Raw genomic sequence first — 12,678 nt, 5'->3', positions numbered from 1 at the left:
GTCTCAATGGCTTCCATATATGTGTACACGTGTACATACACACATGCAAAAAACATACATACCAAAACCTATGTGGGATGAACGGGAGAGGAGGGTCATAAACATATGAAGACATATGCAACATCTATACCTAGTGCAGTTATAAGCTCCTTAGACTTCAAGAGAAAGGCAGGCTACAGTTTTCAGTACTAATGAGGCTAGGATGCATCGTTTGAAACACAAGTCAAGACACCAAATTCTGAGTCCATGGCTTCCAATGATAACTCAGGGTTCCGGGCAGGAAAAAGAGCAGGGGTACACAGGGACCCGCCTCCACTGCCTCCAAACCTACAAAGGGGACTTGCTGACCTTGTGGTTATTTAGATGCATGGCCTTGGAGCTGGAGAGATGGCTCAGAGGTTAAGAGCACAGGCTGCTCTTCCAGAGGTCCTGAGTTCAGTTCCCAGCAATCACATAGTGGCTCACAACCATCTATCTGTTATGAGACCTGATGCCATCTTCTGGCCTACAAGCATACATGCAGTCAGAACACTGTATATAGAATAAATAAACCTTAAAAAATGAATAAATGCATGGCCTTAACCCTCTCAGTAGGTTAACTAGAGTCACCCCTAATTAATGACACACCCAGTGTAACAAGGGCCTAAGTAGAGGCCCTCCCTCCCAGCGGGAGATGGGAGACTCCTGGGCACTTGTGGCTTCTATCAGACATAGACATAGCCAATGAGGAGTCAAGCAGCTCTGTGACTCTAGGGAAGGGACACACCCCTCATGCTTTATGGAAGAAACCCCAGTAAAAGCACTGTACTCACCAGACCTCACAGTCTTGCTTAACTATGTGGCAGCTAGATCTCAACAATGTTCCACAGTCTCCGAGGGCGCACCAAGAAGAACCTGGCCTATGTGCTGGCTAGTTTTATGCCGACTGACACAAACTAGAGTTAATGGAAAGGAGGGAACCTCAATTGAGAAGATGCCCCCATAAGATCCAGCCACAGGTCATTTTCTTAATTAGCGACTGATGGGGGAGGGTCCCGTAGGTGGGCCATCCCTGGGCTGGTGATCCAGGGTTCTATAGAAAACAGGCTGAGCAAGCCATGATGGGCAAGCCAGTAAGCAGCACCCCTCCATGTCTGCATCAGCTTCTGCCTCCAGGTCCCTGCCCTGTTTGAGTTCCGGTCCTGACCGCCTTCAGTGACCAGTGACTGGGCTATGATGTGGAAGTTCAAGCCATAAACCCTTTCCTCCCCGACTTGCTTTTAGTCATGGTGTTTCGTCACAGCAATAGAAACCCCAACAAGGAGACTGTGTCTCCAGGTGCTAATATAGGCACTAAGAATACAAGCATGAGACAGGCTGCCAACATGATAGCCATAAGTATACCAACCCATTCTTATTTACCTTTAAGGGGCCGGACTACTCAGGGTCCCAGGCAGGAAGTCCCCAAGCAGCCCACAAACAGCAAACAAACCCTGTCTCTGATCAGGGTGTGCTTCCCTGAACATTCCCAACTATATGCGATCTACCCCAAACCTTGACTTCAAAGTCAGCCTAACTGTGCCTCTCCCTGAAGGTTCTAATCTACCCCAAAGCAGTGTCTGTCCTCTGTAGTACCAACCACTACTAGTGAAGATCACAATTCATTTAGAGATTGATCATCCCCTGAGGAGATGGCTCAGTCCGTGAAGTCCTTGTTCAGCAAACAGGAACCCCCGAATTTGATCCAGCACCCATGATTAAAAGAGGGAAAAGAGAGAGAGAGAGAGAGAGAGAGAGAAGCCAATGTGGCTGTAATGCTAGTACTGGGAAGGAAGAGGCAGGGGAATCCCTGGGACTTGCTGACCAGCCTGTGGAGCAGAATCAGCAAATTCCAGGTTTGGTAAGAGACAGAGTCTCAAAGAAGATAGAGAGCAGTTGAGCAAGACACCAAATGTCAAACCTTCACCATGCACACAGAGATCATTCTACAATCAGTACTTTTCAACAAATCTATTCAACAAATTTGAGTACCACCTATGAGCCAGTATTGTTCAAGACACTGGGTGCAGCCAACAGAATTGGGGTTTTCTTCCCCCAAAGGATCGTGCTTTTTAAAATCTCCCTGAAAAAAAAAAATATGGGTTGAGACTCAGTACTGAATAACTATATATTAAAGCGGTAAGCTTCCTGGGTCCAAGCTCTCCAAACTCACTCAAACTGAAAGTGCATGAACCTATAGGGAACAGAAGCTAAGGAAGCCACTTCTAAATGAACTTCCACTTCTCAAAAACCTCAAAACAAGGAAGGAAAAGAAAACAGCTATGAAAGCGCTGCTGAACCAACACATTTTATGTACTCTGACAGAGCATTCTAATCCTCCCTCCCTCTTGTAAGCTACAAAGAGTGACCCCCTCCCTCCCGAAGCCTTGCAGCCCGGGATTCAAGTGTCTAAAAGATCTCAGAAAGTTGAACGCACCTCAGCTCCCTGAGCAAGCCTTGGTTTCTTTCCGATTAAGTCTCAGGGGGGGAAATGAGCAGATGCCACTTGGACAAACCCAGCCAAAGTGACAACAAGGAAACGACAAACTGAGCTTCAGGCGCAAGAGGGGCTCAAAGACTTAACACCTCGTGCGCGATCAATGCAGAAGCAATTTTAAAAACAAACAAAAGCCGGGTTCCGCACAGCCCGGTGGAACGTTCTAAGTTCTTAAGGGAAGGAAACCGAGAATGTGCTCTAGGGGAGTCTCGAGGCTCTGCACGGCGTGGGAGTCCCTGCAGGATGTGAGAGGGATTCCGCGAATTCGGTCTGCTCTGAAGCGGCTTTTGTGAGAAGCGACAGCTGGCACCTCACGGCGGGCGAGGGTGACGCCGAGCTGTGCCATGCGGCGCGGGCTGCCACCTGGGCACTCCCCCCATTCTCCGCAGCGGCGACGCCAGACACGAGAGCCCGGCCTGCGCCGCGCGCGCCCCAGGAACCGCGACCTCTCGGGGGAGCCCTCGCAGTCCAGGCTGCGAGCCCCGGCGCGCGCACTCACCTCAGCAGACTGGAGAGCGGGTGGCTGGAAGAACCGAGGCCGCCGCCCCCGGAGCCGCCGCCGCCGCTGCCTGAGCCGCCGCCGCCGCCGCCGAAGCCGGAGGAGAGCCGCTTCCCGGACAGCAGCTTCTCCACGGCCGGGAGGTGCCCGGTGCGGGCCGCCTCCAGCAGCTCCTGCTCCTTCCCCATCCCCAGGACCGCCACCCCTCGGACCTCAACCCGGAGCCTTGCAGAGCCTGCTCCGGCTCCGAAACTTTCCGTCTCCGGGCAACGCACCCCTCAAACCGGCCGGGGACGCCACCCCCTCTCCCCCCGCCTCCTCGGCCTCCCCCACTCCCTGGCGGCGCGTCACTTCCGGGATCCGGCGTCACGCGTCACCGCGCCCCCGCGCCCCGCCCCCTTGCCCACCTAGTGGGCGGGGCTCGGCGCCGCTGTGCAGGTGAGCCAGTTTGGCAGAGGGGAGCCCAGGCGTGCGGAGCCGAGCCTGGCGCAGGCGCGGTCTACGCCTAGCGGACCCGCCCATTCGACAGGTGGCAGAGATCGGAGGCGACACACCTGCTGGAGCTTCCCGAAGTGCTCGCCTTCGCAAAGGTTTGGGACCTCATGGCACTGAAAATGCGGTCATTGTTCCTGGCACCGTAGAAAGAAAAGAAATGGGGGTAACGCGTACCTCTGTTTTCAACTCCATTCAAAACGCACAGATTCATTACGGGATAGGCGCGGAGATCTAGAACCAGACTTGAAAAATCCCGCCCTCTGGTGCCTCCTGGAGGGAAGACCGGAGAGTTTTACTTCTGCAGTTAGACTGGCATTGTGGCACCTGCCATTTGTCCCAGCAGTCGAGAAGCAGAAGCCGCTGGTTGCATCGCTGTGAGTTTAAGGTCAGCCTGATCTACAAAGCAAGTTACAGGCTAGCCAAGGCTACATAGTGAGACCCTCTCTCCAGAAAAAAAAGGGGGGGAGGAAGGAGTACGGGGGTGGCTGGAGAGGTGGTTCAGTGGTTAAGAGCACTGGTTGTTCTGCCAGAGAATCTAGGTTTGATTCCCATCACTTGTGGCGCCTCACAGCAGTCGCGGACGTGACACCTTTTGCTGGCCTCCCAGGGTACCACGAACGCATGTGGAGCTCAGACTTACATGCAAAACACCCATACACATGAAAAAAAAATGTAAGAACTCTTAACAGGCACTATCCTCGCACTCCATCCTACTAACTCTTCAGAAAAAGTCAGAAAAGACTTTCTTTCTCTTAGTTGTCATGAGAGACATTTTAAAAGTCAGATTTGGGGAACCATTTCCAATTTTTAATATTGGTGGACTAAGGAGGGAAATGTAATTGGGAAAGGATGATTTTTTTTTCTGTTTTTTCCTCAGAACACTAGCCTGTTCTGACGCGAGGCAGGTGGCCAATAGTTGAAGTGTTGAATGAAACCATTGGATACTTTCTGTTGGCGTTAGAGATGCTTGCGAAACAGAAGGGAAACTTCCCTGGTGGACACAAGCCGGTGGTCTTAGTTCTTTGGGAAATCCGAGGTTAGGTCGCTGCCGGAAGCTGCTCAGTCCATGGCAACAACAAGCAGCGGGACCGAGTTCTCTCCCTGTTCCCCGACTTTGAGCTGAAGGAGTAAAGTTAAAGAAGGGTTAATTGGCATTACATTCCCAGGAAGGAGAAGAAAAAGGAGGAAAAAGAAGTCTCTCTGGAAACGAATTACGCTCTTTCAAAAACGCTTCTGCCCCAAAGCGGAGGATTTAGACTTCTACATTTCTTTCACATTAAAACAAATTCCATTTATATGAATCCCCTGGGCGACCAACGCGCTTCTGGGAATGACCCCTCCCAGGATCCGTGGGCGTGACGTCATCAGGGCGCGACGACGAGCCCTCAGCTCCAACTCTGCCACAGCTCCTTCTCCCGGCGGTGTTGACATCGCCTCTGACCCCCTGCTCTCGCGATGGACAACCTCGGGGAGTCTCCCACGGACAAAGGCGGGGAGCCAGGGGAGTCAGAGGAGACGAGGGCTACTCCTGGGGCTCCGGTGGCAGCCGACACTGAGGGAATCCCGGAGGAAACCGACAAGGATGGAGACGCGGACTTGAAAGAAGCCGCGGCGGTGGAAAGCGAGGTAGGTGGAAGTTGGTGGCTAATGCTGCAGGACTACCCGGGTGCGCTCCTAACTGCTGTCTTCCAAAGCCAGGGAACTAGAATTCCCCACGACTGTTTGCAACCTTGAGGGGCAGGAGAGGGAACGGGAAGGTGTAGGTGCTGTTAGAGCCCTATTCAGACCTGCTTGTACTCCAGCTCCTTTTGGGGGAGGGCTGAGGAGGAAGGTGGAGGAGACAAGAAGATAAAAGACGAGGAGAAAATGGTTAAGGACAAATAAATTTGGAAATCTGAAGCACAAAGGTTAGAAACACGCGTAGATCAGTAGTGGAAAGTAAGTTAGAAAGGCTGTCAAATAGATAATGCCTTCTCTCCCCCTCTCCAGATTTCTGTATGAGTTTAAATATGAATTCCTTTCTTCTTCTTCTTCTTCTTCTTCTTCTTCTTCTTCTTCTTCTTCCCCCTCTTCCTCTTCCTTCTCCTCTTCTTCCCCCTCTTCCTCTTCCTCCTCCTCCTCCTCCTTCTCCTCCCCCGAGACAGGGTAGCCCTGGCTAACCTGGAACTCACTCTATAGACCACACTGGCTTCGAACTCAGAGATCCCCTTGCCTCTGACTTCCAAGTGTTAGTATCAAAGGCATGTGCCACCACTTCCCGACATACCTTTCATTTTAAAAGAACCATTAAATCTCATTAATGAGTTTTGATGTATTAAAATTTTATAGTAAGTGGGCCAGGACAGAGTTTGGATTACTCTTGTGAATAAAACTGTTAAGTGCTTATGTGAGGAGAAATGTAAATAGTAAACATCTTGAAGAAGTTTTTAGCTTAGGGCAGGCAAAATGATTCAGCAGGTCAGGGTGCTTGCATTAAACCCTGGGAACTGAAGTTTGATCCCCAGAACCCACGTTAAGGTAGAAGCGAACTGTCTGCACAAAGTTGTCCACTTACAAACCCACACACATGAATGTTCATAGTAACTGAAAAATTGTGGGTTTTAAAAATATTTTTTTATATGAATGCTTTGCCTGTGTATTTTGTTTGCCATGTAATGTGCCTGGCACATTCCCTGTAAAAGTCAGAAGAGGGCATTAGATCCCCTGAAACTAATAGAGTTGCTAATGACTGTGAGCTGAAATGTGGGTGTTGGTAAATCGAACCTAGATACTCTTCAAGAACAGCCAATGCTCTTAACCTCTGAGCGCTATCTGCAGTTTTTAGTTTAAACTCAATATAGTGGTACAAGTCTATAAATTCCAAAAAGGAGGCATGAAGCAAGACAATTTCCACAAGCTGAAAATCCAAAATGAGACTTTGTCTTAAATTACAAAAAAAAAAAAAAGCTTCCAAACTGGGTATGGTGGTGCACAGCTTTAAGCCTAGCATTCTGGAGGCAGAGGCAGTTGGACCTCTTAGTATAAGGCAGCCTGGACTACTACAGAGAGAGTTCAAGGATAGCTAGGGCTATGTATAGAGACTCTGTCTCAAATTATTTAAAAAAGTTTGTATTCTAGTATTGGGCAAGATCTCATGATCCAGTAGAGAAAGGATCAGAAGAACAGAGCACTGTTCAGTGTGGAGCTCACTATACACACATGGAAGGGACTGTACTGACATCTATGGAGTGAGGTCTAAGGGTGGGCCCGAGGGAGAGTGGCTGTTTGGATCTTTGGCATTTTCCTCGTAATGTGTAAACAGATACAGGACCTCTGTGTGATCATGGCTAGGCTGGGAAATGGATTATTCATTTTCTTTTTTGTTTTTTGGTTGGTTGGTTGGTTGGTTGGTTGGTTTTTCGAGACAGGGTTTCTCTGTGTAGCCCTGGCTGTCCTGGAACTCACTCTGTAGACCAGGCTGGCCTTGAACTCAGAAACCCACCTGCCTCTGCCTCCCAAGTGCTGGGATTAAAGGCGTGGGCCACCACCGCCCGGCAGATTATTCGTTTTCTTTCCCAGCTGGAGTATAATCTTTTTTAGAGAGATGATTGCCTCTTATGCAGATGGTATAGGCAGTGCCTAGAACTAGATAGCTACTGAGTAGACGGAGTTGCTGGGCTTGGAAAGAGGAGGGTGTTTGCTGGCCTTTCCCAAACCTGAGAAGTGTGCCGAGTACATAATAAGAGTTTCTGTCCATCTCTCCAGCTCAAGAGTCAGGATGTCTCAGATGTAACAGCAGCCGAGAGGGAAAACTCGTCCTTACTTACTCCTGCAGCCAAAAAGCTGAAACTAGACATTAAGGACAAGAAAGAGAAGAAGCAGAAGGTGGACGAAGATGAGATTCAGAAGATGCAGTGAGTCACAGCCGTCCCCAGTCCAGGCTCTAACTTCACTCTGTACATTCACGCTTACTGGCTTTTTTGTGTGCTTTTGAGGTAAGGGCTCATGAGACTTAAGCCCTTACCTCAAAGGTCTTAACTCCTGATCTTCTTGCCTCGGCCTATTTAGTACTGAGATCATAGGCATGAGCTGCTATGCCTGGATATAGTTTCAGGCCAGCAAGATGCCAAGGAAAGGTGCTCACCACCGCTCGCCACCGAGCCTAATGACCAGGGTTTAATCCTGGGAAACCACGTGGTAGAAGGAGGAATGAGGGCCTGGAAACTGGCCTCAGACCACCAAACAGGCATGGTCCTGACAGACCCAAAATACATGAATACATGTAAAGGACAATAAATAGTTGCTTTTTCTAAATGTTTGGTTTTTATACTACATTTGGTCAATGTTTTTCCTTTTCAGTAAATATGGGCTCATTGCAAATAGCTCGGAATACAAACAAAACAAAACAAAACAAACCTCAAAATCCAGCTAGTAGCGCTTATCCCAAGAGTGTCTATCTGGGAATATTTGTGCAGACAGTGTCCTCGTGGACATCAGTGTCTCCCGCTGCACTGATCTCACCTGTGTGTGAGTCACACCATCAGTCCCTGCTCTTACTCTGGCTAGGATTTTTTAAATTTTGTTTCTTTTAACAACATCGTGTTCCATCTCTGGGACCATCTCTACATCTTACCCATTTCTTTCTATGATAAACTACCTGTATAAACACACTGGTATAAATGTCTTCAAAGGCTTCTCAACATATTTCTAGACTTAGAAAACTGTGATTTTGTTTAATTGATCATTTCAAGTTCCTTGGTAGTACTTAAGGTTGTGAGTTGTTTTGTTTCTTTGTTTTTTCTCCATCTTGATTAGCCATTGATATTTTTGTGAATTTCCTATTAAGTGATGGTTCATCTTCTAAAACTGGCTCGCCATCTTTTTATTTATTTAAAAGAATTAACTATAAAGAATAAAGGGGGTTAGAGAAACTGCTCTGAGGCTGAGAGCCGTCAGCGCTAAGAGGACCAGTAAGACCCAGCACTCAGTCAAGCTGCTTACAAAGGCCATTAACTCTAGGTCCAAGGGATCTGGCCCGGCCTCTGGTTTCCATGGACACCTGCACAAACATGCCCAGACACTGAAGACTTACATTGACATGTTTGTTTGTTTGTTTGTTTGTTTGTTTGTTTGTTTGTTTAAAGAAACACAGGGCTAGTGATTGAACCATGAGGTAAGGGCATGTGCCATCAAGCTTGACAACCTGAGTTCAATCCCCAGACCGCGAGATGGAGAGAACTGGCTTCCTCAAGTAGTCTTTCACCACGGATGCCCCTACATATACACCCAGCACACAAGCATAGTAAACGGACTCAATAATTTAAAATGCAAGCATCAGGGCTGACGCTGGAGCTCAGTCTGTAGACTGTCTGCAAAGCATTCAGGAACCAGATGTGCTGGCACATCTGGGGTCCCACACTCTGGAAGGTAGAGCCAGGAGAATCAGAAGTATAAGGTTATCCTTGATTTCCCTGTAAACTTAATGCTGAAGAACCCTGATTTGAACATAAATTTCTCTAGTAGATGTTTACTGTCAGTGTGAAATACAGCCGACATAGAGTGGGATGTTTCCTCCTCACACTGCTGTCTCTTAGCACCAGCAAAGTGCATACACCACCATAGCCAGCTGCTTTTGTTTAAGGAAATTATGTTTCCTTTTCCTCTTTCCAAAGTTCCCCGGGGGTGGGAACCGTGCCCTTCCTCAAGAGCACAAAGCCTTGAGCTAGAGACCCTTTGGAAGAGTGTTTGTCTGCCGCTTGTGTTTGTTGACTTAATGAAGTATTCATCCTCACTAACCATCTTAATCACTCAATTTTTTTGTCTAGAATCCTGGTCTCTTCTTTTTCTGAGGAGCAGCTGAACCGTTATGAAATGTATCGCAGGTCAGCTTTCCCCAAGGCGGCCATTAAAAGGGTAAGGTTGTGCTTATGTCAGTCACTACAGTGCCACAGCTGTGTCCATCAGCATTCTGAAGTGAGGCGTGCATGAGATTGCTTAGGAGGGAGAAAGAACCACTTCTCAGCGTCTGGCCAACTCCAGCAGGTCAATGCCCATTAACCTTCGGCGGGTTTGGAACTGTTTTGCTGTTTTTTATTGCTGTGTCTGCGAGTAAATGAATACGTGTGTGTGTGTGTGTGTGTGTGTGTGTGTGTGTGTGTGTGTGGATGTGCGTGCATGCCTGTGAGAGTCAGAAGAGGGCATCAGATCCCCAACCAGAGTTAGAGGTGGTTGTGAGCTACCCACTCACTGTAGGTGCTGGGAACTGAACTCTAGTCCTCTTCGAAGGGCACTCTTAACACTGCGCCATCACTGTAACCCAGGTCATTTGGCTCTTGGCCATCATTTACTGCCACTGCATCCCAGGCCAGCCCTGACCATACTAACACCAGCTTCTTCTTCTTTTCCAAGCTGATCCAGTCCATCACTGGCACCTCTGTGTCTCAGAATGTTGTGATTGCCATGTCTGGCATTTCTAAAGTTTTTGTCGGGGAGGTGGTGGAAGAAGGTGAGTAGTGTCAGTCACAGCCTGTACTGCTCTCACAGGGATCGCATTCCCAAGAGTACCTCCACCGAGGCATGTAAGGGATGTGGGAGTTTCCAGCTGCTTGCTTTACAGGTGGAGCCTACAGGGAACCTCATCTTAAGGAGAACATGGCTGTTTTTATTACTGGGTGCGTGGAGCTGGAGGGAGGGGATGAGGCCATCTAGGAAATCCCTCTCCATAGCCCAGGGCGACGAAGACAGCTCTGTACTTTTCCAAAGAGCAATGCCTTGATAGCAGCGCCCTGCTGAGAGCTCTCCCTCTGTCAGGGAGAAAGCTTGCTGCTTCCCATGGCTAATTTCTAGCTTGTGGTATAGTATACTCCCTGTAGGATACAGCCAGAGCCAGTTAGAAATACTTTATTTATTTATTTCTGTATTGGTGAAGTGGGCAGAGGGTTGGTGCTTTTTGGGACAGGGTTTCTCTGTGTAGCCCTGGCTGGCAGTTTTAGAACTTGTTCTGTATACCAGGCTGTTCTCAAACTCACAAGAGATCCACCTGTCTCTGCCTCCCAAGTGCTAGGATTAAAGGTGCGCACCACCACACCAGGCTTATAGTGTTCTCTTAAGGAAAAACACTTGGCTTGTTTCTTTAGCAAATCTCACAAAACACAGAATTACAACCTGAGTCGTGACTAGTGAGTCTCATGTGATGATACTGTTTCCTTTCCCCACCCCAGCCCTGGACGTGTGTGAGAAATGGGGAGAAACGCCACCCCTGCAGCCCAAGCACATGAGGGAGGCTGTCCGGAGGTTGAAGTCCAAGGGGCAAATCCCCAGCTCAAAGCACAAGAAAATCACCTTCTTCTAAATCTAAGGGAGGCTGTCCCAGGCTTCTCAGAGTGGGCTTCTGTCCTGGGGCTTCCCAGGGCACAGGATGCTGATTTTAATGTTTCGGTCACACCTACAAGGCATGCAGTGTGACTCAGACTTGCCTTCACTCAGTCATGGACTGTCCTCAGGCATGTTGAAGATTTTTACTGACTCTTGGCTAGTTTGAAGAAAAAATATACAGGGGCCTTTAGTATCTTCTGGTGAAGGAGATGGTTTCAGAGAAGAACAGAACAACTCCAGTGGCTTCATATTGAAACCTAAAGTTGCTAAGATTCAGGCTGTTTCTTGCTCTGGTTTTCAAAGCATAAACTTGCGATTATCTGCGGTGAAGTCACCGTGCCGCGCTTCTCACCAGTAACATTTCCGGTTCTCCTGTGGATTTTCTGAGGGAGGGATCATTAAACTTATCCAGCCTGTGTGGGAAAGTTTATTTTATTGTGTTGCAGACAAAACTCATTGTTCTTCCTATGTTGAAATAAAACTTGGCTTTTGTTTTTCAAGACAGGGTTTCTCTGTGTTGCCCTGGCTATCCTGGGACTCAATTCTATAGACTAGGCTGGCCTTGAACTCATAGATCTGCCTGCCTTTACCTTCCCAAGTGCTGGGATGAAAGGCATGCGCCACTACCACCCACCTTGGTATTTGGTTTGGGGATGTCTTTTTCCTCATTTTTTAAACTCAGGGGTCTCACTATGGCTGGCTGTGATAGAACTGATTCTGTAGACCAGGCAGGCCTCAACCTCACAGCACCTATGCCTGGTGCTTTACATGTAGAAAAAAAAAATGTTTTTGAGACCGTCTCATTATATAACCTTGGCTGGTCTAGTACTCACAATGTTAACTAGGCTGGCCTTGAATTTGGGAGCCTGCCTGGGGCTCTCAAGCTGCTCAGTGACCATCACACCTGGCCCCTTTCCCAGCAGCCACAAGAACCTTAAGCTTGGACCTGGAGAGAATGCTCAGCAGTTAAGAGTAGAGGATTCAGGGGGCTGGTGAGATGGCTCAGTGGGTAAGAGCACCCGACTGCTCTTCCGAAGGTCCAGAGTTCAAATCCCAGCAACCACATGGTGGCTCACAACCATCTGTAACGAGATCTGACTCCCTCTTCTGGTGTGTCTGAAGACAGCTACAGTGTACTTACATATAATAAATAAATATATTTTAAAAAAAAGATTCAGGGGGCTGGTGAGATGGCTCAGTGGGTAAGAGCACCCGACTGCTCTTNCNAAGGTCCAGAGTTCAAATCCCAGCAACCACATGGTGGCTNACAACCATCNGNAACGAGATCTGNCNCCCTCTNCTGGNNTGTCTGAAGACAGCTACAGTGTACTTACATATAATAAATAAATAAATCTTTAAAAAAAAAAAAAAAAAAAAAAAAAGAGTAGAGGATTCAGTTCAGTTCCCAACATGTGCGTCAGGCCACTGACAGCTTCCTCTAACTCTAGAGGATGCGATTCCTTTTCTGGTTTTCACAGGTATAGACACAACATATATTCGCACACATAGACAAAAATAATGAGCTGTAAGTGTATGTATGTAACCAAGAGGGCAACCTGAACTTGGGATCTTCCTGACTTTACCTCTCCAGTACTCGGATTATGGGTGTGAGCCACCATATGGGATGGGTTCATACAGGGATGGGGATCGATTGATTGGTCTGAGGGTTTCCATGCATGCTAGGCAAGCCATGGAAATCATGTATCTGACCAGGATTATGAGTTCAAGGTCAACTTGGTACACAGCAAAAGGAATCTATCTTAAAAACATGTAAAAGCTTGCCTACTTCAACCCATATAAGACACACGAGGAGCAA

The 12,678-nt window shown here is 48.1% G+C and overlaps 2 protein-coding genes across 7 annotated transcripts in view; one reads left to right on the top strand and one right to left on the bottom strand.

Annotated features, from left to right (window-relative positions):
• Positions 1 to 3,358, bottom strand: part of Anks1a (ankyrin repeat and sterile alpha motif domain containing 1A) — a 154,280-nt gene extending 150,922 nt beyond the window's left edge. For 4 of the 6 annotated variants that reach the window (XM_021185968.2, XM_021185969.2, XM_021185970.2 and 1 more), the window contains exon 1: positions 3,015 to 3,358. In XM_021185968.2, the coding sequence (XP_021041627.1) occupies positions 3,015 to 3,202 (188 nt within the window). In that variant the 5' untranslated portion in view covers positions 3,203 to 3,358. The remainder of the gene's footprint in view (positions 1 to 3,014) is intronic. The other 2 variants (XM_021185971.2, XM_021185973.2) reach the window with 1 other exon arrangement.
• Positions 3,312 to 11,366, top strand: Taf11 (TATA-box binding protein associated factor 11). Its single transcript, XM_021185974.2, has 6 exons — positions 3,312 to 3,894; positions 4,387 to 5,135; positions 7,254 to 7,402; positions 9,314 to 9,401; positions 9,897 to 9,993; positions 10,709 to 11,366. Exons 2-6 carry the CDS (start codon positions 4,965 to 4,967, stop codon positions 10,837 to 10,839), a joined length of 636 nt encoding a protein of 211 aa, XP_021041633.1. The 5' UTR covers positions 3,312 to 3,894; positions 4,387 to 4,964; the 3' UTR covers positions 10,840 to 11,366.
• Positions 11,367 to 12,678: the final 1,312 nt, after the last annotated feature.

This window comes from Mus caroli, chromosome 17 (genome assembly GCF_900094665.2).
Source record: "Mus caroli chromosome 17, CAROLI_EIJ_v1.1, whole genome shotgun sequence".
Classification (NCBI taxonomy): domain Eukaryota; kingdom Metazoa; phylum Chordata; class Mammalia; order Rodentia; family Muridae; genus Mus; species Mus caroli.
Note: the sequence above shows the minus strand (reverse complement) of the source record. Positions and strands in the feature narration are given on the sequence as shown.

What these genes read in the sequence shown, in the direction of transcription:
- Taf11 (XM_021185974.2), top strand. Translation starts at nt 4,965, where the DNA reads ATGGACAACCTCGGGGAGTCTCCCACGGACAAAGGCGGGGAGCCAGGG. An exon ending in CCAAGGCGGCCATTAAAAGG is followed by an intron (nt 9,402 to 9,896) that starts GTAAGGTTGTGC and finishes TTCTTTTCCAAG; the next exon opens with CTGATCCAGTCCATCACTGG. An exon ending in CGGGGAGGTGGTGGAAGAAG is followed by an intron (nt 9,994 to 10,708) that starts GTGAGTAGTGTC and finishes TCCCCACCCCAG; the next exon opens with CCCTGGACGTGTGTGAGAAA.